This window comes from Thamnophis sirtalis, unplaced genomic scaffold (genome assembly GCF_051295495.1).
Source record: "Thamnophis sirtalis isolate CommonGarterSnake01/CBP01778 unplaced genomic scaffold, rThaSir2_p1.2 scaffold_9, whole genome shotgun sequence".
NCBI lineage: Eukaryota > Metazoa > Chordata > Lepidosauria > Squamata > Natricidae > Thamnophis > Thamnophis sirtalis.
In genome coordinates this window covers 16,406,224-16,430,684 of record NW_028261389.1, presented here as the reverse complement: position 1 = coordinate 16,430,684, position 24,461 = coordinate 16,406,224, and the positions used below count along the sequence as shown (strand labels likewise).

At 37.0% G+C, this 24,461-nt stretch overlaps 1 protein-coding gene across 22 annotated transcripts in view; it reads left to right on the top strand.

Annotated features, from left to right (window-relative positions):
- Positions 1 to 24,461, top strand: part of LOC106546218 (serine/threonine-protein kinase WNK1) — a 112,783-nt gene that overhangs the window by 52,681 nt on the left and 35,641 nt on the right. For 13 of the 22 annotated variants that reach the window (XR_015697693.1, XR_015697692.1, XR_015697690.1 and 10 more), the window contains 10 exons: positions 71 to 290; positions 1,897 to 2,233; positions 7,928 to 8,115; positions 10,137 to 10,391; positions 13,164 to 14,369; positions 18,824 to 18,895; positions 19,759 to 19,902; positions 20,417 to 20,881; positions 21,862 to 22,110; positions 22,735 to 22,835. Coding sequence is in view for 18 of the 22 variants with exons in the window: in XM_014063033.2 (XP_013918508.2) it covers positions 71 to 290; positions 1,897 to 2,233; positions 7,928 to 8,115; positions 10,137 to 10,391; positions 13,164 to 14,369; positions 18,824 to 18,895; positions 19,759 to 19,902; positions 20,417 to 20,881; positions 21,862 to 22,110; positions 22,735 to 22,835 (3,237 nt within the window). In the remaining 4 variants the exon portion in view is untranslated. The remainder of the gene's footprint in view (positions 1 to 70; positions 291 to 1,896; positions 2,234 to 7,927; positions 8,116 to 10,136; positions 10,392 to 13,163; positions 14,370 to 18,823; positions 18,896 to 19,758; positions 19,903 to 20,416; positions 20,882 to 21,861; positions 22,111 to 22,734; positions 22,836 to 24,461) is intronic. The other 9 variants (XM_014063037.2, XM_014063032.2, XM_014063038.2 and 6 more) reach the window with 5 other exon arrangements.

Genomic DNA, 24,461 nt, shown 5'->3' with positions numbered 1-24,461 from the left:
TCCCTAAATCTCCATCTCACTCATGGATGCCCTAAATTATAACTTGATCTCTTCTTTTTATAATTATCAGATATGCTATCAAGGACCTTTTGAATCATGCATTCTTCCAGGAAGAAACTGGTGTGCGTGTAGAATTAGCAGAAGAAGATGATGGAGAGAAAATTGCTATTAAGCTCTGGTTACGAATTGAAGATATTAAAAAGCTAAAAGGAAAATACAAGGATAATGAAGCAATAGAATTTTCTTTTGACTTGGAAAGAGATGTTCCTGAGGATGTAGCACAAGAAATGGTGAGCAATAAAGGGATTAGGTATCTGTCTCTAAATGTAGATTTTTGAGTTTTGGATACAGTTTGGTCCATTTGTTATTTTGATAACTGTACAAAACTCAATACTTGAAAATGAAGTGATACAGAAAGCTGTAATTCATGAGTGAATTATGTACAAAATTCTTAACTAAACCCCAAGTCTCTCCATTTAATACAAGAATATTTTAAATAAGCAAATAACAATACAATCTGGCAAAACTTTGAGGTAAATACTATTTACATTGGCCAAGAACAACCACATTTCTTAAAAGTGATTTTCTCCATTTTGTACATTGCCCAGTTTAATGCTTCAGATATTGTTGACATGTATTCAGGTATATTATGATATCTTACTTAGTTAAAAGCAATCAAATCACTTGAATACTTGCTTTTTAAAAAATGCAGTTTAGAATGTTGCTTGTCATTTTCCAGCAGAACTTTAAACAAAATATTTTTATTTTTTCCCCAGTTGATAAGATTAATTAGTAAACTTTTCTACCATCAATCTGAGACAGATGTTTCTAGATGTAATTTCTAAAGTTTATTTACATAAAATATTTGACATTTTTAGAAAATTTACAAAGCAAATCTCTCTCAAAATGATTTACAGAGGAGGAAGTATTAAACAACAGAAATATAAATATAAACAACATAATAAACCTTTCATTTCAAGTCTTGGGAGATTCTCAATCATCCAGGTCATGGTTGTCTCAAAAGATGTTTTTTCCAAAAACAACTGGACTGTTTTGGTTTTTTCTTTGAAAATGTTTCTCCTTTTCATCCAAGAAGCTTCTTCATTTGTAACTAACTGACTCAGAGATAACAATTGACACTCAGAAATCTAATAAGTGGATGTCTACAAAGAATATAAATCTTTCCATACCCCACCAGTCAGTTAGAACTGAACAAGTTTCTTGGATGAATTGCCTTTTGAAAAAATAATATTTGGGACTTCCATTTCAAAATTACGAATAGAAATCAGTACTTGAAATAATAACTGATTGAATATACACCAACACCAACATTTAGTTAAAATCAAATCGAAACATTTCAAGTCTTAAAAACATCCTGGTTTGAGTTCACCTTATGACTTCAGTGTAGATTATCTGTTAATAAAACAGAGGACACTGCATCTAGATTTTCCTTCCATTCCAGGTAGCTGTGGGTCAGCTGTCCTAAGAGGCTGAACAATAGTGGCTATACTATTATAGTTGCTATAGTGGCTTGTTTCCTTGATAAGATCTCATAATATTTTGGGAGAATACTGTGATGAATAATTTTTAAACCAAATATTTTCTTCTAATGTTCTTGTAATAGTTAATTTAAAACTGACAAGGTGATCATTTCATTTATGTTGTGTCATTCTAAAAATGGCTGTCTTGGTGAAGTTAATACCATGCATTTCTGTTTTGTGCCTTTTTATAATTATTATTTTTTCATTGTGAATGTTTTTATGCATTTTTTTAATTGATTGCTATATGCTGCCCAGAGTCACTTTCATGTGAGATGGGTGGCTCTATAGATGTGATAAATACATGTATTTATTGTCATTCACCATCGTCTAATAGTAAGAACTGTTTTTCTTTCAGGTTGAATCTGGATATGTCTGTGAAGGAGATCACAAAACAATGGCTAAAGCTATAAAGGATAGGGTATCTTTGATTAAGCGAAAGAGAGAGCAGCGTCAGTTGGTAAGGGAAGAACAGGAGAAAAGAAAGCAAGAAGAAGTCAATCAGAAGCAGCAGACAGAACAGAAAACACACTCAGGGGCTGCCCAACAAGGAACAAAACAGGCTGTGCCTACTACTAGTGTCACTGCCGTTCCCACCACTTCAACTTCTGTTTCTACCCAAGTAGAACCTGAGGAGCCTGAGGCAGATCAGCACCAACAGGTTCAGTTCCAGCAACCCAGTATTTCTGTATTATGTAAGTACTTTCTGTATGTGTCGCCTAACTTCCATTTTTCCCCCACTTGTGGATAGCGGAGGCTAAGTTGTCATTAGAGATTAATGGTCAATCTTTGTAACTATGGATGCAGTTTCTGCTTTGCTATTATGTTCAGAAATAGACACTGATTCCTGCAGGGACAAAATGGTTGCAACAGAAGCCAAATCACCATTGCTTGATTTCATATCTAGCAGAGAGAACCATAAATTGTCAGAATCAATTGTTGCCACTGTCATCTAATCACAGTGGAGAAGCCACTCTTTTTCTCCATCTCACTATCTTCTTACTATCATTAACATTATTATTAATCTCCAGTATTTGCATAAATTGTGGTGATGTCATCAGACCGGGCAGGATCAAATTTCTTCTATTTAGAAGAGAACTTTAAAAAAAACCACAAAAGGTTCAAAAGACACTTTCCCCTCCCCCTTAGGGAAAACAGTCACTCTACTACCTACATTATCAAGTAGTCTAGGTACCTTGGGAGTAAGAAAAGAAAGGCTGGGAGGAGACTTACCCAGGCAACTTATGATCTTCCCTGCTGGGAAGCCAGCAGAGAAGTCACAAATGGCGATAACATGACCACAGATGCTACAATTGGCTGTAAGTGCAAACTGGTTGCCAAGTGCCTCAATTTTGTTTATGTGAGTGCAGGAACTTCAAAGACTTTTCATAAATTCCCTCTTCAGCACTGTCCTATTCTTCATAAGATGAAGCTACTAAATTAGGAGGCTCCAGTGGATGGTATTGACATGCCCATTTGGCCACGAGACTGGGATGAAGCTGAAGACACGCCTCTGTGCTCCACCCTTCCTTCTCCACTTCATCTCAGTCCGGTTAAAGAACGAATCATGTTTTTAACTTCTCCTGCAATTTCTATCTCTACTGGAACCTCCTTGCCTCTGCAGCCACTGTAGCTAGCTCTCTGCTCTAGGCTGTAAGTAGCTCTACGTGGTTTTCCTTTCTAACCACCAGGGAGTGTTACTTTGTATCCTTGGGATCGGCGGGAGCGCTGAGGTTGCGGCAGCCATTTCCGGCTTTGCCAAGGACGTGGCGCTGATCCCTGGGGGTTTTTATGCAATCAGGAGGCTAGAGGCTAGGGATTCCCAGCTCAGAGGCCCCACCATCACACAAATCTACTGGAAACGGCTTTGGCAGCTGGATTCGAGCCACGGAGAGCATGGAGCGCTGGGAAGAGCGCAAAGAAGCTTTTTTCTTTTTTGAACTGAGAGCGCGCGAAGCGACCCGGGCCAAGGCAAGCCTCAGCAGCAGCCCCCAGACTCACCGTTCTCGGTTCTTGACAAACTTGAACATTGGCACTATCTAATAAAATGAAATTCAGTGGTGAAAAGAATAAGGTTCTACATTTAGGCAAGAAAAATGAAATGCCCAGGTACAGTATAGGTGGTACCTTGCTCAACAGTAGTAACTGTGAAAGGGATCTTGGAGTCGTAGTGGATAACCATTTAAATATGAGCCAGCAGTGAGCAGCAGCTGCCAAAAAAGCCAACACAGTTCTAGGCTGCATAAACAGAGGGATAGAATCAAGATTCCCTTGGAGTGTTAATACCACTTTATAATGCCTTGGTAAGGCCACACTTGGAATACTGCATTCAGTTTTGGTCACCACGATGTAAAAAAGATGTGGAGACTCTAGAAAAAGTGCAGAGAAGAGCAACAAAGATGATTAGGGGACTGGAGGCTAAAACATATGAAGAACGGTTGCAGGAACTGGGTATGTCTAGTTTAATGAAAAGAAGGACTAGAGGAGACATGATAGCAGTGTTCCAATATCTCAGAGGTTGCCACAAAGAAGAGGGAGTCAAACTATTCCCCAAAGCACCTGAGAGTAGAACAAGAAGCAATGAGTAGAAACTAGTCAAGGGGAGAAGCAACTTAGAATTGAGGAGAAATTTCCTGACAGTTAGAACAATTAATCAGTGGAACAGCTTGCCTCCAGAAGTTGTGAATGCCCCAACACTGGAAGTTTTAAAGAAGATATTGGATAACTATTTCTTTGAAGTGGTGTATGGTTTCCTGTCTAAGCAGGGAGTTAGACTAGAAGACTCCATGGTCCCTTCCAACTCTGTTATTCTCTATTCTATTCTAAAGCATTTGTGACCGCCACTGCCATCCTAGCATCTCTGGTTAGAATCATATCCTAAAAAATCTCCCAAGATGGAGCTTCATTTGAGTCCAGGTTAAGGATTAATCTCTAGACTGACTCTGTTTGCCTCTCCTCATCTCTCCAAAATTACTTTCTAACCTCACTTCAAGAAATATGCAGCTTCCTTGATCCATATATCCAGAGAACCAACCTAATGTACTACTGTCTGGAAGTTATTTACATGTAATCCTCAACTTATGGCTACAATTCGCCCTAAAATTTCTGTTGCTGAGTGAGACAGTTGTTAAGTGAATTTTGCCCCATTTTACAGTTGTTAAGTTAGTAACACAGTTGTTAAGTGCATCTGGCTTTCCCATTGACTTTGCTTATCAGAAGGTCACAAAAGGTCAAAAATACATGCCAGTTGCCAAGCTTTTGAATTATGATCACATGACCATGAGGATGCTGCAATTGTCATATGTATGAAAAATGGCCATTGTTCACTTTTTTCAGTGCTGTTGTAACTTCAAACGGTCACTAAACGAACTGTTGTAAATCAGAAATACTTGTATTTCTTTGACAGATCAAATATAAATGGGAAATTAGTACAATATAAGACAACAAAACAACATGTAAAATTTGTATATTACGATGAAAGTAATTGACCTTTTAAAAAAATCTCATTACTTTCCTATATGCATTGTCTTTACAGATGTTATATTGCTGTTTCCCTTTTCCCTGAAATTCTTTAAATTCATTTCTGAGATCTTTGTATTTTTGGGGCTTTGACTTACCTTGGCAATTTCCACCTCCAGTGTACTTTTTTATGTTTCTTGATCTTTGGCAGTTGATTGTCACATCCATGCCAGTGGTGGGTTCCTACTATTCTCCATAGTGAGTATCCAGGATGGGTTGACCTTGTCCTCTCGTTGATTGGGCTGAGTCAGATAAGCTCTTTGGGCCACGCCCTGGTCACCAGGTACTTACCCAGTTATCGACTCAACTGGGCGGTTGTGCCATCCTGGAACTCCTGAGATTCCTAAGGAAAAAACTAGAGACTTTTTTAAAAAGTGCAAATACTACCATCAACTGCCTGAATGAGTATCTGGAGACTCACAGAAAGCCTGGTGGGGCTAGGAGCTGTCGCCATTAGCCCCCAGTGCCATTTCGGACCATTTTGGCCGAACCAGTAGTGGTTGGCGGCCTGGGTCGCTGGAACTGGCAGCAGCCCAGGCCTGCCACGTCTCCAAACTGGTTATCCTGGCGACGCCATCTTGTCATTTTTGTTGAACATTTTTATTGAACTCCGCATGCGCATGCAATGCAGCCATGAGAAACCGGCAGTAGTGCCTGCCAGAACACACCCCTGATCCATCTGTAACAGTTTCTTTACAATCATTCTACAGTTTCTCTGGTCCCTAATCTATGAGGTTCAGGACATCAAAGTGATTCCTGATGTTCTCCTTGAAAATGATGGGCATATGTTAAAATCCATATTGTGGAAACTGGTTGGCTTTCTTCTGCTACTAAAATTGAACTTGAATCTAGCGTATTAGCAATTTGTGATCTATTCCACAGTCATGTCTTTGCTATTAATAACTAGACTCTTGCATTTCCTTCTATCAGTTTCATAGTTAATTTAATTTCATCTCTGTTTACTTCCTCAAGAATGTATTAGCATTAAAAGATCTTTGGACTGGCAAAAATTAATAATTCACCTGGGGAATGAATACATATAGGAAAAATTGGTTCCTTCCTCTTCTCTTAAGATGGTTTGCCAGCCAAAGCGGTGTATTCTTTTATAATTATGTCAAAAACACAAAATCTATTATTTATTTTTTGGCTTATTTGGCATCCTTCAGCGACACACAAAAGCTGTAGGGAATAGCAGAAATCACTAGAATTATATAAGCAAGAAGAAGATCAAAAGAGGAAAATACACATTAATATCTCAGTTATTTTCCTCCCAATTACAATTATCTCCCAAGTCCATGAAGCTCACCTCTAAACAGCCCAATACAACTTCTGATCTTAAGGTAGACTTTTATACCATAAGCAAAATTGTTAGTACTGCCCAGGTAACTGTTATGTGAGAGATTCTGTCTATCATCATAACTATATAACTCTGTGTGACTAACAACCAGTTTACCAAAAGAAGAAGAAAGAAAAAACAAGATAAAAAGGATCACTAGAAGCACAAAATTTGAAATAGGCCAATACAAAAGAAAATGAAGGCATATAACCAGTTCACAGAAACAGACACATGTATATTGAGTTCCACTAACATACTGGCCCTGACAGGGTGGGGAAGACACAAAGTTTAACAGACTTCTTTAAGGTAAAGTCCCTGGGATACAAAAGGCATGGTGTCTGGGTTTGCTCTCTAATTTGATTGGAATAAAGTGTAAAAATATTTCCTAGTAAACTTGCCTAAAGACTATAATTAAAAAATAGTCCCCTGGGGTTGAAGAAGAGTGTTGAATCACTATTGGAGAATTATTGCATATCTCCTTGCTATTACTCAGTTTGTTTTTGAATTGCAACAAAAGTTTTTAAAAAAATTCAAACGCCCACTGGCAGAAATCTTATGCTATTATTTTTATTCGGGATGATTTGAAGGAAATGATCATAACCATAGTAGTAATAGTTTGCATCCTGCAATGCTACCTTTAATGCCATCAAAGAATAACATCTGCCTATCCCACCCAGGTCCTTGGGAAGGACTCGCTAGGTAGACAAAAAATGCCAGATACCATGTAAATATCTGGCTGATTGTGTGATAAACTATAGTAATAATAATAAAAAGAATATCTCTTTAGAATTGATGTTGAAAAATTTGGGGATATTAACACTTTTCCTCCATTTTTTGTATATTGAAAAGTAGATAGAGAAATCCAAAATATTAAATAGCAATAGCAGTTAGACTTATATACCGCTTCATAGGGCTTTCAGCCCTCTCTAAGCGGTTTACAGAGTCAGCATATTGCCCCCAACAACAATCCGGGTCCTCATTTTACCCACCTCGGAAGGATGGAAGGCTGAGTCAACCCTGAGCCGGTGAGATTTGAACAGCTGAACTGCAGAACTGCAGTCAGCTGAAGTAGTCTGCAGTGCTGCATTTAACCACTGCGCCACCTCGGCTCAAAAATAATGTATAAGAACAAATTTTCCTTATTGCCTTAGATGCCTTTCATCTAAGGTATCTGATAATTTCAAGTACTAAAACTATGGATGATATTTGTAATTTTAATTATAGTAATTTATTTAAAATGTGATAATTACATAAGACTTAATAGTGTCAACATTTCAATGTCAACATCCAGCCTGAGAATCCAAATTCCGTTTCTATGCACTATCTTCCTTCAGCACATCACTTTCAACATATTAAATGGGGAAAGAGGGGGGGAGGGGTTTCAACATATTAAATGGGGAAAGAGGGGGGGAGGGGAGAGAGAGGGAGAGAATAAATGAATCAATGAGAATGTTCTTTGCACTTACAAGGCTTGAACTTACCATGAAGTTATGAACCTGGTATTTAAAAATCATATTTATATTGTGTTTTACAGCTGATGGCACAGTTGATAGTGGCCAGGGTTCATCTCTCTTTAGTGAATCATGTTTGAGTAGCCAGCAGACGACTTCCTTCACTTCCCAGCAAGAACAGTCTCTTCCAACACTTCCAGCCTCAGGATATTCAGTTCCTGTTGGCCAGCCACAGTCACAACAGCCTGGAGGATACCAGACCTCTACAGTGGTAAGCACAACATTAAGCAGAATGGCAAGAACCCTAGAATCTTGTTCAATTTTCCTGGGTGGGCTTAGACCTCAGGTTTTCAGTCTGAAGTTAATCATAAGTAATATAGGAAACTGTGTGCGCAAGCCTGTTGCTTACCCTAAGATTGCTTTGAAATAGGAATGTTCTGAAAGTAAGCATAGTGAACTGAATGTGAAACATTTGCTTACTGGCAATAAATGCACACACAGAGGTATTTGAAACTGTACTTAGGTTCAAGCATTGTTGAATTGTGGGTGGAATAAAAATCATGGGATGGAGTTTCTGAACAAATGATGACATTTATAAAACACGTGTTATGTAAATGTGTTGTAAGTTTTCAATTGCAGCTAAACAAGGTAAGAAGAATTAACCATTATAGAATGCTGCATGTAACCACTTCAGTTTTAAGTGAACCTTATGTCTCCATTTATTTATAGCTCTCTTTTACTTGCTTATGGGCACAGTTACCTTTCCCACTTCATGTGTTCATTTGTGTTACCCTATAATTTGTATCTTTCTCTGCTGGGCTTTCAGAGCTGACATTGGGGGATTTCTAGACAATCTCACCTCCTATTCTATTCATTATACTTTTTTTAAATGAAAAAAAGCTATTTGTGGGATCTGTACTGGCAAAAATTATAACTGGTTGTAGAATTTGACCCATAGCCAAAGATTGCAACATTTGGATAATCATACATTTATTTATATCATATTGATGCAGGTAGCTAGGGAAAGTAATCCTTTTCTAGAAGAGAAACATTGCCATACATTTCAAATGCACTTGTGAAGCTTTGTGCCAGAGATGGGTTCCTACCAGTTCGCACCAGTTTGGTAGAACCGGTTCGTCAAATCTACTGAACCGGTTAGAAGAGGTTCCACCAGTGGACCCGGAAAGCAGGCCACACCTACAGACGATGTTCCAAAAAATTTTGAAACCCACCACTGCTTTGTGCCCTTTTAATCCAAATGCAACATTTTAGCTTTAAGTTTTGTATACATAATTTTAGTTCCTCTGATTCCATTCCAAAAATATTGTTTAAACAATAACCCATTAAACAGTCTTCACATGTCTTGCTTCAAGGTTCAGTAATCATAAATAATACTAAGGGTATGTTAATAGTTCTTCTGAAAGGGCCATTTTCAAATGACAAATAGATTTCCAAGAGAGAGAAAAACGGAATTCCATCTCTTTTGGAAGTTACAATTTTGAGGGAATCTCAGTGGAAAGATGACTTGGGAAGAAAATAATTAAAAAACCTAAAAAACTGGTGAGAAGAAAAAATACTGGCTTCTGGAAGAGCTACTACATAACTTTTTTTAAAAATCTTAAGTTGGTTCAATTGACAAAATAAGTAAATTATCATCTACCTTGGGAATGTAAGCAGATTATAGTATCTTTATTTTCTAATGAACTCTTCTACCATATTGTTCAGTTGTCAAATTTGTTTTTAATCTTAAAGTCTGAACATGTGCTGATTATAATGTGAATCATTATTTTGTGTCATATAATTCTTAGCTGAATAAAATTGTAGAGAGATCCTGGCAAGGCATTATTTAGGAGGCCATTCCAGTTCAAAAAAAATCAACTGAAGTGAAGAAAGGGGGGGGTAGACAACTAGAGACAATTATATTAATATTTAATTGTTAACACTTGGAAGAAAGAGGTCTTCTTCATTAAGAGCTTGTTTTCTATGCCTAAATAGAGTACACCTCTAATGGATCCCTTAAACACAACATCCTAATTGAGACCTGAACTTGGAGCAGATGCCTCTTTTCTACACCACTGTTTGCTAACTATATTGTTGTAGATTTAGTTTTGGTGGAATTTAATAGAGGAAAACCTGAAGGCCTCTAAGGTGCACATATTAATTTTGTGTGTGATGTCTGTCAAATTTCTTGGTAACCCTGTCTGTTATAATCAGTCTTCTGCTATGATTATCTTCCTGAGTTTCAGCTCATTAGTCATGTCATTTATGCTCATTTCTTTGTGTTTTTTTTAGCCTCAACATGGCTGTAGCATGTCAGTTTGTGCTTCCACTCTTTCCCCCTTCCTTTCCTCCCTGATCCCTCCCAGTTCTCCTTCCACCCTGCCATTAGCGTTGTCTGCACCTCTGTCTTCTTCCTATCTTCGGACTACCCCGCAGGAAACTTTTGGTGAAAAGCTTTCCAAAGCCCTGGAGAGTGTCCTGCCCATGCATATCACCTCTCCACGCAACCAACGGCGCTCCAGCCTGCCTTCCCTCTTTGTCAGCCCTGTATGTCACACTCCTGACACATTAAGATAAGTTACCACTAAATACATCCTGGCTTCTAGTATTGGATTAGGACGAAAAAGGCACCATGGTTACTCTGTGCTATAGGAAAGCTAATTCCTCTCCTTCCTGAAGTTAGAAATTAATTTGATCAAAGCTTTGGGAAAACGCTTAAACGTATCACATAATTTATAGGAGGAATCTGAAAATTAGGGTATTATTTCAAAAACATTTGAAGGTTTTCTCAGGTAAATACTACAGTTGATTCTCATTATTTGTGGATTCCATAATTGCAACTTTGCTTATTTGTTAAATAATTATTTGTAGTTGCAAAATCAATAATTGGACACTTTTGTGGCGATTCATGGACATACGGAGGAGTGAAAAAATTGAGTCACCTAATGCACACTTTTCAGGATGTGCTAATTCTGTAATTGTGGTGACTTTGTACAGCCTAACTCTGTGCCAGGCTTTCTGGCAACCACATGGCCAACATTTCTTGGCATAATATGAAATGGTTTATCATTCCTTTTTTTTTTTAAAAAAAACATCCCTGCAGTCCTGGATTTCCTAGCAGCTTCTATTTAATCGCTAGCCTAGGATAGTATAACTTAACATTTTCTCAGAATTTGCCTCAGTTGATTGGGTGTTTCTATCTGTTATATGTTAGTAATCCTGAAAGTGGCATTTATTTATTGTTCAATAATTTGCAGTACATGGCTACCCATCTCAAATAAATGATTTTGGGTGATTAACAATAACAGTAAAAGAGCAAAAAAAAAAAAAACCTTCAGAAATTTGCAAACAAAAGAAAATGTCAATAGAAATACAAATACATATATTTCAACAAGATTACAAAATTAATTCACAGGGTCTGGCAGACATAACTGTTACATAGGTTTGTCTGGTAGTGTATACATGTGTACTGTTGTGTGTATATTCCTTTTCCTAAGATGGATTTTTTAAAAATACATTTTTATTAAATTTCATTATCAGACAAAAATATAGAAGAAACAAATATTAGAAAAATAAGAAAAGACAGTAGAATGAAAGAGAGAGAAAAATAACTTCCAACTTTCTTTGATACAGTACATTCCAATCATAATACAGCATCAACCTTTTGCTTCATATTTCACATTTCAAGCCAATTCTTTAATTGCAAAATCATTCTAATCATCAAAACCTAAAATCAAAGTTTCTTTTTTTCAGTTTCAAGCAAGATAACTTGGATTTTTTTTTTATTAAATCAATTGGGGGAGCAATTAAAATAATCAAAATTTGCAAAGGAAATGGAAGATAATGAACATTACCTCTTTAGCAGATCTATAACAAATAGGACCTGTAACAAACTACCATATTATTAATCCTCTGATGCATGATCATTTTTTAAATCAAATAATACTTCATTTTAAACTTACTTGCACTGAAATATATTTGCTATAATAATTTACTTACTGCGTGGATTTGCTTTAATTGCCTGAATAACATTCACCTGTAACTGTTTATTCTTGGGTGCTGTCTGAGCTTGGTTATTTGCAGATGTTTTGTTACTAGACAAGATCATATCTTCAGTGCTTTCATCTGTCAACTTGAAAGTTTTACTGCTCACGCCTAACTTCAAGTCATTTATGAAGAAGGTAAAATCATGTATGTATTTGGCTAGACACAGTAAAGAAGCAGAGCTTCATGTAGGCAATGTGAACAAGGCAGAAACAATTTTTAAGCTTCATCTATTCAGCAAGCAACTGCTTGCTCTACTATCATGGGAGCTAAAGAAAATTACCCTCAAGACACACATTTATGGACTTCAAGAAGGTTAGAAGCTTCCTATTCCTTAAGCCCCGTTCCTTTGTGCCATATTGGGCCCTAGGGCTACTCCCAGTATATTACGCACTGGGTGTTTTTAATTTTAGTTAAGAACAATAATGGATTTCTTGTTTAATCTCTGGGTGGCAACTGGAGGTAAAAGTAAAGCTCTTGTGATACAAGTTCAATGTCTTGCTACTAGCTGGATATATTTTCTTGGCAACATACAGAAGTGATTAAAATTATTTTTTTTAGATAAGGAGAGGAAATTAGAATCACTTTCCTACAGTACAAGAAAACATTTTCCTCCATTCCCAAAGACTAAGACTAATTGTCACTCCACATTTTTTTCTATGTCATAGGAGAATTTGCTGCTGCTTTTCCAAAACAGTTTGAATTTTAATAACATGGTCTCAATTGATCCTATTAGTATAAAAAAGAAAAACCAAGCATTTTAATCATATTGGAATGTGTTTAACAGAGAATTTTATAAGAGATAACATACCCATTCTAGCATAATAAAGTGCAACACTTGACAAATGTAATCCCTTTGTTATAACTAGATTTTGGAGGTGTGAAAACAATGAATAATCTCTAGACTTGTTGCTGTTTAAAAGCAGAGTCTCTTCCTATTTAGACAACTATTTCTCAGGAGGTGTACTGTATTGCAAAATATAGATATATGTATGGAGAAATGATGGTTTTGAAGCAAATCTAACAAAATGTATTTATCTTAATAAAAAGATGATTGGAAAAACGGCTTCTAACAAAAGCAAATATTCCTATAGACAACAGTCTCTGCCATGGATGTATTTAATGGATTTGTATAACACTCAAAACATTTTGTGTGTTAAATATGACCTAAGTGTAGCCATTCTATAAGGTTACTAAAGAGAGCCATTTATTGAGCTTAAATGGTGATATATTTCTGTAATGTCTGAACTACTTGTCTTGTTCATGTCAATACAGCCTCAGTCCGTGATGCATCGGTATGGGGGAACCCCAGCATTCCTAGATTCCCAAGTAATTTTTTCTACCATTCATGAACTGCCAGGCTCTTTCTCACCACCACCCACCTGTCCTTCGGGGGTGTCCATTTCTCAACGGCGTAAAAGTACTTCTGTCCTTGAAGCCCAAACTTGCCATTTCCAGCCCTTGTTCAAGACCACTCAAAATCTACTTCTCCCTGGTGGTAGTCCAACAGTTTGGACACCAGAGACAGCAACAATGAGCACAACTGCTCATAACTCCACAAGAGAACACATTCAGGCTAACACTGTGTTGAACTCGACTCAAACCTTGAATGATTACAGACCTGGACAAGCAACTTCGGAAGATGCTACAAACATGTTGACCCAAGAAGCATTATATTTAATGGGCATGCACTACCAATCTCAATTACCTGAACACTATGAGACACTATCCTATAATGCTCAAGGAACTGAGCCAAATTTGCTGCAGACTCCTGAACCGAGAATTGTACAAGGTGGCCCTCTTCAGAATTCTGCTTTCGAATATCAGACAGGTCAGACATTTTTGGCAAGACAAATTCAAAATTTGAGATTGGATTCTGGAATGAATCCATTATTGCCAGCATCCGGCATATCAACCCCATTGAGCGCAGATGCCATGCAGATGAATTTTCATCCAGTCTTTGTTCCACATTCTGCACCTGCTGTACTCTCTCACAGTGGGGATGGTCAAACAAGCGTGTTTGAGTTCCATGTTCAAACTCCCAGTGTAACTGCAGGAGAAAGTACAACCTTATCTCAGTGTGTTTATAGAAATCGTCACACAGATTTTAACCAGGAGGAGTCTACTCAAAGAACTTTACAGCCTGTTCGTCTTCAGCCTGTAAAAGAGGAACAGAGTAATTATATGAGTTCTGAGTTCATGATGAGTAGAGGCAGTTCTGTTCTCCAGAGCTGGCTGGATGGTAGCCAAGGGTATTCCAGTGACTCATCACAGTTAACTTCTTCTGATACTGGTGATTTTCTGTCGCCCCCTCCAACTGGGACATCTGTATCATATGCCACAGATTTATCTTTTTCTGCTTCCCAAATGGCTCAGAAGATATTGCCTGATTCACAGATCTTCATCCACTTTCCACAGGGAACTTCATCTGAACAGGCACACTCTGCGTTGGTTTCAAGATCATCTGCATTCTATTCTCAGGTTACCAGTACAAATGCTTCCAAATATTCTTGGGTTTTTAGTGTTACCTTGGCACTATAGTATAAGATTCCTTTCTCCCTTCCCAAGATACTCTGGTACCGAAGGACAAATTGTTTCTCCAGGAATGTGTTGCCTGCTGAAACGATTCTAGTCCTATCTTTTTAGGAACATCCTCAGTGGGACTATTATGTGTAGGGTGTATTGATTGTAAGCAAATCTTGATTGTAGGGCTGTGTAATAGGCTATGTGTTATTACTTCATTGCATTAAAGTCTTTTTACTTATCTGAAGCTGAGTTTGGAAGCTCAGGTAAGTGAAATTTACAGCTTCTTTTCACCATCTGAAAATGAAAAATCTGGGAAGTTTGGATGTTCTGAGAGCTCTTAGAAGCACTCGAATATTCTTGTTCATTTTTATTTAAAAAAATTAATCCAGTATTTCCTTATTCAGATTGTATACTATGATTGCTTAGTGTAAAATCAACATAAATGACAGCTCACATGTATGTTGTGCTTATACAGAACATCCAGATATTTTGAACTTTGTAAAATAAATGTGCTGTGAATCCTTAACATTTAGCTATATAAAATTCAAGTCAACAAACCACTATAAAATTAATTAGGAGTATGTCCTATGAAACTTAACAAAGTTTGTTTTATAGAGAGAATTGTACTTACTGATTTTATGTTTTGAGGTTGCAATCTTATACCGGCTTACCTAGGACTAGGCTCACTACGTGTAGTCCTTAACTTACAGGCATAATTGACTCTGGAATTATGGTTGTACATTGTCACAGCATCATGTGACTGGACCACATTTTTTGTGGTAGTCGTTAAGCAAACACCATAGTCATTAGGCAAATCAATTTTCTCCAATGGATGTTTCTTGTCAGAATCCCCAAATAAAAGTGGGACACTGGCAAAAGTACAGGTCACAGTTATGTGACTGCAGAATGCTGCCGATGCCCCTAAATGGGAGTCAGTTGCCAAGTGCCAAAAATGCAACCACATGATTATTTGGAGGGGGCTTCTTGCATCATAACTTCAAAAACAGGTTGTAAGTAGCTTTGGGGGGGGGTCCATCATAATTTGAACAATCTTTAAGCGATCGGTCGTAAGTAAAGGACTACCTATAAACAATATGTGTCTGACCTGTAAATAAATATGAGTTGGATTACATAATGTATCGCTCAGCATCTAAAATTGCATTACTTTGCACATATGACATTTTCATAGATGTATCATGCATGCAAATTAATGCAATTTTAGATGCTGAGCGATATATTATGTACATATATTCAAATATAAAATTCTCCACTTCAACAAGAAAGTAATTTTGTCTCCCAGTTTTCCATTTTCCAAGATTCTGCCTTCCTCCCCCATCTTAAACATTTTAGGAAATTTTACACCCTAATCCATAATTGGCACCCATTGAAGATACGCATAAGATGTAATAGTACTGACACATGGGAGTTTGCTCCTCTTTCTCCATGATTAAACTAAATTAGTTGCTGATAAATATGGTCAAACTGTGACACTGAGACATCAAAACACATATAAAGGAACTATATCGCAATAAAGTGTGTGAATTAAACAATCTTCAGCTGTTTGAAAAACTATACATAAAACAAAATTATAAACATAGATAATAATTTCCGCCCCCCCTCTGGTCCGCGGAACCCTCTCTTACGAAACTGGTCCCTGGTGCCCAAAAGGTTGGGGGCTGCTGCCTTACATCCGCTTGCTATCCATTCTATTGGGAAATTGTGTTATATTTCAATTCCATTTTTGGTATAGGACTTGTATTTTTTTCTTTCATCTGTTGTTTTTATTACTATTTACTACTTTTTAAAATACATTAATGTTACCTAGCCTGGTAACGAAACATTTGGGAACCAACCCACAAGCTCAGAGAATGAACCTCCACTTTCATCCTACATCCAAGCTACAGATATTTGCCCCTAACACAAACTTTTTAAAATGTTTATTTTCCCTAATCCAGTCTTGATCTCAGCAAAAATAAATAAATAAATCTGCCCTACATTCAGAATATTTAATTTCCTTCCATCCTTCACTAATTCTCATCCTTCATTATAAATATCAAAAGAGTCACGTTCGTTGACTCATTATTTTTCCATATATGCATGCACGAGTAGATATGCTTAACCACGTATTTGAAACAATTCTTTTTTTAAGCAGTGCAATATCTTCAGTTTTTCAAATAGCCCAGACACTTTTTCTATATTTTTCTTCCCATCTATCCCTTCATTGCACCCAACAGGATTTTTTATGCACTGAATTAATTCAGAATATTACACTATTTTTCTATAGCTATCCCTGATTCCTCCATTGCCATCTTTCACATTTGTAACATGCAGTTATCACCTGTATATGATTCCATGTACAGCTTAGATGATACCAATTCATGCATTTGATATACATTTCAGCCCTTTCATACATATTGAAACTCACACTTTCCATTTCCTGCATGCCCCAAAAGTGCTTTTTCAAAAGGCAACTGGACTTCCTTTGTTTTTCCTTGAAAAGGGTCCATTGAAACAACTGTGACCTAGATAACCTAGAATCTCCATAAATGTTTCCGCATGCATTCAGCAGTTCCACATACATTATCAAGACTACTTCCTTTTTAATCTATTATATCCTTCCTATTTGTCTTATTTTCACACACATGCAATTATTTGTTCTGCTTTATTTCCTAAAGCTTATTCTTTACCATTTAATTCACCACATTCCAAGCAGAAATTTTGCATATGCTATGGCAGTTGCCAGACATTCAGCTCTGCTTCTATTGTACCTTTGACCAATCGTGATTTTCAGCTAACACTTTTTAATAAGATAGAGAACATGGAGACTGCATGACCAGGATTGGTCACATCTGTGCAACGTTATCTATCTGCTCATAGTAAGAATAGTACCAGTTTTTCTACATTGTTGCAGCATGCCCTAAGTAGAACCAAGAGGCAGCTTCACCTCAAGCCCTCTCATACTTTTCTATGTAATTACATATTTCTATGTAATAATGCAGTATTTCTCAACCTTGGCAACTTGAACATGTGTCGACTGCCAAGTCCCAGAGTTCCCCAGCCAGGATGGGAGTTCAATCTACGTATCTTAAAATTGCCAAGGTTGAGAAATACTGTTCTAATTGAACACTATCTTACAAACTGCTATGTGGTTACATCCAATATAAATACGTGTAATATATTTGTATATTCAAATTGCACATTCAAACAGATCCCTTGGCCCCAAAACATTATCTGTCCCTATCTAAACACTTTGTACTATTGATTGATAACTTATTGCTATTTCTTGTGATTCTAATAAGATCTGTGATTTTTTGGGGGGGGAGAGGGAAGTTTCTAAGAATCTTGGAAAATGAAATGAAAATATAAACAGTTAAGCAAATTGTACTCTGAACATTTCAAGATGGTTACATAATTATCAGGGTGTATATTGCAAGCCATTTCAAGACAATAGTATTTCTTCCCCTCAGGATGGCCCCAGAACTGTGTTTCATATTTCCCCCTTAACGTGAAGTTTTGAACACTGTATGCTTGTTTAATAAAAATTCTTACCGTATATTCTTATATTTTCAGCTTAGCTAAAAAAATACCCACTTTTTTTGTGTAGATCTCCAACCCTTTTCTCTCTTGCCCACCCTTGTATTAAAACCTAAATTATTTTTTTCTTCTTTGAAAACATTTGTTTTTCATTATATATTGAGATACAGTCCAATACATAATACACATTTCATTATATGGGAATGATTGCAAAAGGTGGTCATTGCCATTCCAGTTTTACATCCATTCATAACTGTGTTGTTTTGATTTTGCTTGCTTACTCATTCAAAATTTGAAATTACTAACCCTTGGCTTCGGGTGCTTTTTCTGAAAAAGACAGCTGATTCTTACAGTATCTCTGAGAAATTTCTAACAAGGATCTTGGATTTGCTTAGATTTGGCTAGAAAATACCATTATTTCACCTAACTACAGTTCAGCATTTTGTCTTCTTGAGTGATAGATATAAATGTTTGAAAAACTGTAGGAAAATTAAACTTTTAAAAAAGAGATCAGTATTATTTTTCCTGTAGAAATTGAGTGTGTGTACCTATTTGTAGCACAGGGTCTTTTGGGTTGGTTTTAATTACCCCCCTCCCCCCCCCACACACACACACTCCCAAACACATATTTCATTCTTATAATACTAGTAACTGAGTTTGATTACTGGAAAAATGCAACTGCTTTAAAGTGTTGCAGATAGGTGCACTATGAAGTCCTTTTTAGATAATTGGGATTATCACACAGTCCTAGTTGATTAAAATAAAATGCTTTTCCATTTCAGGGCAATTATTACTTTAGGTCATTATTGTTTCAATGTTCCCAATACTGAAATTGATCAATAGTCTGATTCTGATTCTCTTTCCCTTCTATGCAGATGCAAGGGCAGCCATCCTCAAATGAATCATCAGTGAGCGCATCATCACAACTTTTGCAGCAAAATCAATTGGTAATGATGAATGATAGTTAGCTGTATCATTTTGTAGATTCAGTGATATCCCTCAAAGTATTTTCATAGCATTTTCAGTGTTTTTCCTCTGGATTAATGCTCTAGATTAAAAAAAATGATATACTTCCGGAAATACCATGAATTTAGCAATTGGTCTGATGTAACAACCAGACATTCTGGGTTTTGCACATTTTTCTGCTATTGAGACAGAAATATTTTCCATTTAACTCCACTCTTGCTTTAGTCTTTTCATTTTACTTTGGCATAGAAGCCAACATGGAGAGTTGGACCCATCATGCTTTCTCAGCATTTTCAGTCCTAATTAGCACCAGGTTCTGCAGATAAAACCCCTCATTGCATCATACATTGATAGTTTTGATGCAAGAACTAGCAAGCAAAAACAACTGAATACTGGACAAGCGTTTAGAACAATAATTGATTTCAGCTGAATCAAAAGCTGGCTAATTTGGCTAAACCAACTCTTAAATTGAAAAAAGGAGAAAGGAGGACTTTTTCCTCCATTTCTATTTGGTTATGAATGTAAGTGTCCAAACAAAATTTAGTGGTTAATGAAACAAATTGTATAGCTGTCCAACCTATACACTGTATTTTAGAATACTGTTGCCTATAAAAGTTGATTTACAATTCCAAATATCCCCAATGTTGAGGGCTTGGGCTGATTATGGTTGTAGCCCAAGAGTATTTGAAAACTACAACTGCTCATTTTATTTTAATGTCAGTATGATTCCTCTTCATAGAATCCATGCTTACCGAAGGCACATCTATTCCAAACTGAATATTTTTTTAAAAATGAAATATTTGTGAATTCATTCTCTGATTTTTATTTCATGTCTTCATTTCAGACTACCCAACAGCCAACCACCTCTCAACAGACTGGGCAATACCAAGTTCCACAGCCACCAGCTTCCACTGGAGCTGCTCCACTACAGCCAGTAACACAACAAGCACAAGTAATGCCTATGCCTCAGGTACCTGCTGGGACGCAGGTATAGTACAGCTTGGCATTTCTAAACCACCCTCTAGGCTGTCTAAAGTTTAGATTTTTACTTTTATGTGGATTTAAAAAAACCAGACTATAGATAACAGGATATGTGTTGCGTGGAAAAATATAATAGTTGATTATGAAATTGAAAGGAACATCGATTTATGAAAGGGAAAGACTTGTCTGCATGAGTTTGGACATGATCTAAAATTATGTAACTGGTTGGTTTTTGAAAAAAATGTAGAGTGCCTTTGGTATGTATAATTTCAAGTGTATATTGGAACCAATAGCCCAATAATCTCATACTGAACATTCCTTTAAAATGCTCTTTCCTATATGCCTTTCTCCTTTACTCTTGGCTAAGAAACTTTCCTGCTAGTTTTACCAAATATATTTTTATGCTCTTTTACTAAGTAAAATGTAACATTTTTTTTCTTTCTTGGACTAATGCAGTAAGAACATGCTTCCTGCAACCCTGCTTCTTAAAACCCTATCTCTATTTTTCTTTACCTCCCCAGCTTCCTGTTTCCCAAACAGTGCCGATCATCCAGGGTGAATCACAGTTACCTATGGGAGCATCTTCCCTTGCTCAGTCTTCAGCTGCCCCAGTCATGTCTCATTTCCTCCCAGTGGGCCAGCCCATACAACCACCACTTCTTCCACAGTTCTCGGCCTCTCAGATGCCCATGCCAGCACCTCATGTGTCTGTGGCTCAGCCATGCTTCCCATCTCTATCCATTTCTATGGCAGCTGGCATTAACCAGCCACTGCTTACTCTGGCTACATCTGCTGCAGCAACTGCCCTTCCTGTGGGCTCAACAGTTGTCCCTAGCCAGCTTCCAACCCTCTTGCAGTCTGGGGCTCAGCTGTCCAGCCAGGTGCTCCCACAGCTTCTTCAGCCAGGTGTTCAGTCCATGGGATTGCCTTCTACTCTGGGACAAACTGCTGAAGTTCCACTTCCAGCTACAGATGCTCTGTACCAGGTATTTTGGGAATCAAGCAAAAGTCCCCCTCTGTAATCTCATCAGTTCCCCAATGTTTTAATTTCCATGAAAAATCTTGCGTGCAGGAGCTCTGCTTTACATGGAAGAACAATAAATAGGAAAATATAGTTTATCATACATGGGAATACATGGGAATCTTCTGATATAAAGCTAAATCTGTGTCTAAAAACTGGACTTTTTTAAAAAAAGCAGTAATGCTTTTATTTTAAAAATTAGCATTTATTAATTAATAGTGCAAAGGCTACTAATGTTTAAAAAAAAGTTAAAATTACTATTTAAATTTTGTGTCTTATCTCATTCTTAAATATAAGGGGATGTGTAATAATTCAGATGCTTCCTTAGAATTGCTTGAAGAAATTGACAAATTACTAAGATGATGATGATTATTGAAATTTTGGCTATTCAGTTTTCACCTTTTGACTTAGAAGTTATGCTCTAATGGGAGTACAAACAATATACTTTTGTTTGGTTGGGTTTTTTGTTCTGTAATGTTCTCTGTTGCTTTTTACATTGTGAGCATATGCTCAGCATATTCTCTCTAATTGTAGATTATGAAAATACTGTTTGCTTTATATTTTGCCAAACACACCTCTAGAATTTTAAAAACAAACAAACGGGAGTGGGGATGATGAAATGTAGAGGGTGTTTTTTTCAAAAAAACTTTACCATGAGTAGCATAGTTCATCTTGAAATTTAAGAGTGTGTAGCTGAAGCTCTTCTTTCAAAGAGGAGTAGTTGCTTGCTACAGAGATATAGGCTGCATGGTGGCTTGGAAGGTAAAAATGATCCTAAGGCAATATGCTCTGGAGCTTCTGAAATAAATTAAGTCTAAAATGGTGGTTGGGCAAAAAACACACTTTTAACAACCTGGCTTGCAATTTCTCCTTTCTTGTCTATTTCATACTGTTTCATACCAATCACACTAAAATAAGCTAACATGGCTTCCTCATTTGTCACAGGGCTTCCCACCTCGGCTACCAGCACAGTATATTGGAGACTCAAATATTGCTTCCTCTTCTGTGGCTTCTGCTTGCCTTCCTTCTGCAGTATTGTCCCCTCCTTTACCCACAGAAGCATTGGCTCAGCCAAGCTATCTTGCTGCGGTAGGGCAGCCTTACATGGAACAGAGTGTTTTAGTTTCTTTGGGCAGTCTAGGAGGACAGGTTCAAGTGCCCCAGTCTGCTTCCACCCAGCAGACAGCATTAGAGGTAAATGGATGAACTGCATGTTGTTGGGAATGTGCTTTAGAAACTGAATTTCAAAGCACCAGTTATACAGCCGGTCTCGTTTTCCGATTCCAGCTAATATTGTATGTTAACTTTCAAATGAATTTCTCTTACAACAGAATGTGATGCCAATGTGGAAACCTTGTTGCCCCTGGCTGTGCTGTTGGGAAGTGAGTGGGCCTCCCAGATGCAAATTACTTACTAGTACTTCTCTCCTGGCTAGTAATGCCCTTTAAATAAGATACAGATTCTCAGTAGCACCTGGAAAAAAAACAACTTTCCTCAGAACTCTTCTCTGCAGCTCTGTTATTAATGGAAGAGATTTGAATTCCCCCTGCATTCTTCATTGGCTTTTCTGTTGCACATTCTGCTAAGTAAGATTTCTGGTTGCATGGCAAGCTTTGATGTCACATTAATCTCATAGTTGACTTCTTGAATTTGCACGAGAAACGCTCTGAAAGTTAACAGTTTGAATTCGGTAGATGCTTTAAAAGATGTAGAGAGAGTGCTTTTCAAAGCTTCTAGTTGCATAGATGGTTGGACTACGATGTCAGATTAAAAGAAAAGTTTAAGAAGTTACTTGAATGTTCATTTTTCTCATTGCAGGGTACAACTCCCGGAATCACGCAGATTGCACCTCCAGAGCCTCAGCCTTCCATACAGCAGCAACCGTCACAATCAACTCCCTTAGTTTCTTCAATAGACAGGTAAATAGTAAGCTACTGCTTTGGAAAAACAGCTGTGATAGCAAAGAATCTGATTTTCTTATTCCCAAGATTTGAGAATGTTTTTAGTTAATTTTGTATGTAAGCTAAAACTGTGTTTTTCAAATTGGGATACATTTTCTGAAATATTTAGAGCATGCAAGAACCCAATATATTCAGCATAATCACCTAATAATAATTTTCCTGCTACTTTTGAAGAAGATGAATCTTAAAGTAGATGATATCGTACATTAGAAGACTGCATAGTATTTATAATTTATTGGTCTGTTGTAGATATAATCATTTTGGTGCATGCTATTCCGCTCTTTAAACAAAACTCCCACCTCCTGAGTTTTCATCCTAGTCCTGGAACAAAACGTTCTGATTTTGTTCTGAGCAAAAAACAAAATTAGGCTGTTCCAGTCTGTTCTAAGTGTCCTCATTGGTTTGTTAATTTCTGAGTCACGGTTAGCTCGAGGGTTTGTTCCCCCCCCCTTTTAAATATGCTTCCAAGTTGACATTGCAGGTATTGGTTCTGTCCCTAATGCTCTTGGCTAGGACTGATGGAGCAAGGAGGAAAGGTGGTTGGAGAAAATGTAAAAATCACATGTTTAGGCTCAGGAGAAACACTGCTAATAATAATGTTGGGATTACAAATTCTAAGTTATGCAAAATAGTTTCTTTATTGATGAAGACAAATATACGTGTCACAGAATAATTTGGGAAGTTCTGATCTGGGTCGGTCACTGGGACCAGAAGTTTAGCCTTCCGAGCTTTCAGGCTTGTGCTAGAGCTCATCCTCAGATCTTCACTCTCACACATTCCGGTAAGAGAGATGTTCCCTGAGGATGGGCTCCAGCATGAGTCTGAAAGTTCAAAAGGCTAAACCTCTGGTCCCAGTGACCCACCCACATTGGATCTAGATCCTTTGTTACTTAGCTTTAGTAGACTGTTGTTGGGAGATTATGCTAAATGCAAATGAGTATGTTGCTTTTTGTTTACTGTTGCTTTTTGCTTTGTTGAGCAATATCGGCAAGTAGCCAAACACCTTCACTTGTGCTTTAATGTTCCAGCACCAAAGCTTAACACCTAGAGAAGGATTTTTGCTGCTCTTAGGATCCACTGTTGTACTATATAGTAAATTATACTATATGATGTTCTTTGCTGGACTATTGTAATTATAGATTGCAAAAACAATTTAAAATATTGCTTTCCTTGTTTTGATGTGGGAGTTTTAAAGAGTAACAATAACATAGAGTCACATATGTAAGATTTATTCATTAATAGATAAATAACAGTATTTATGATCTCTGCCAGATTTCTTTTGATTGGGTTATTGATGACAGTCAGTCCAACAAATGGCTAAATTTTGAACCCACTCAGAATAAAAAGAGGGGGGGAGACTAATTTACAGTTCCCATTATTCCTTTTGGTTAAATATTCAGAACTTTTTGTATTTTATTCAGTATGAAACACAAAAATCTTCTCCCCTCCCAAATATAAATAATTATATGTATGACAATATAATTTTCCCATTGTTTGATCACTTGCTTTAACAAGAATGACATGGCCTGTTAGAACTAAAATCTTTTAAAAAGTTATAGATGTCTTTTAAAATGTTAAAAATAA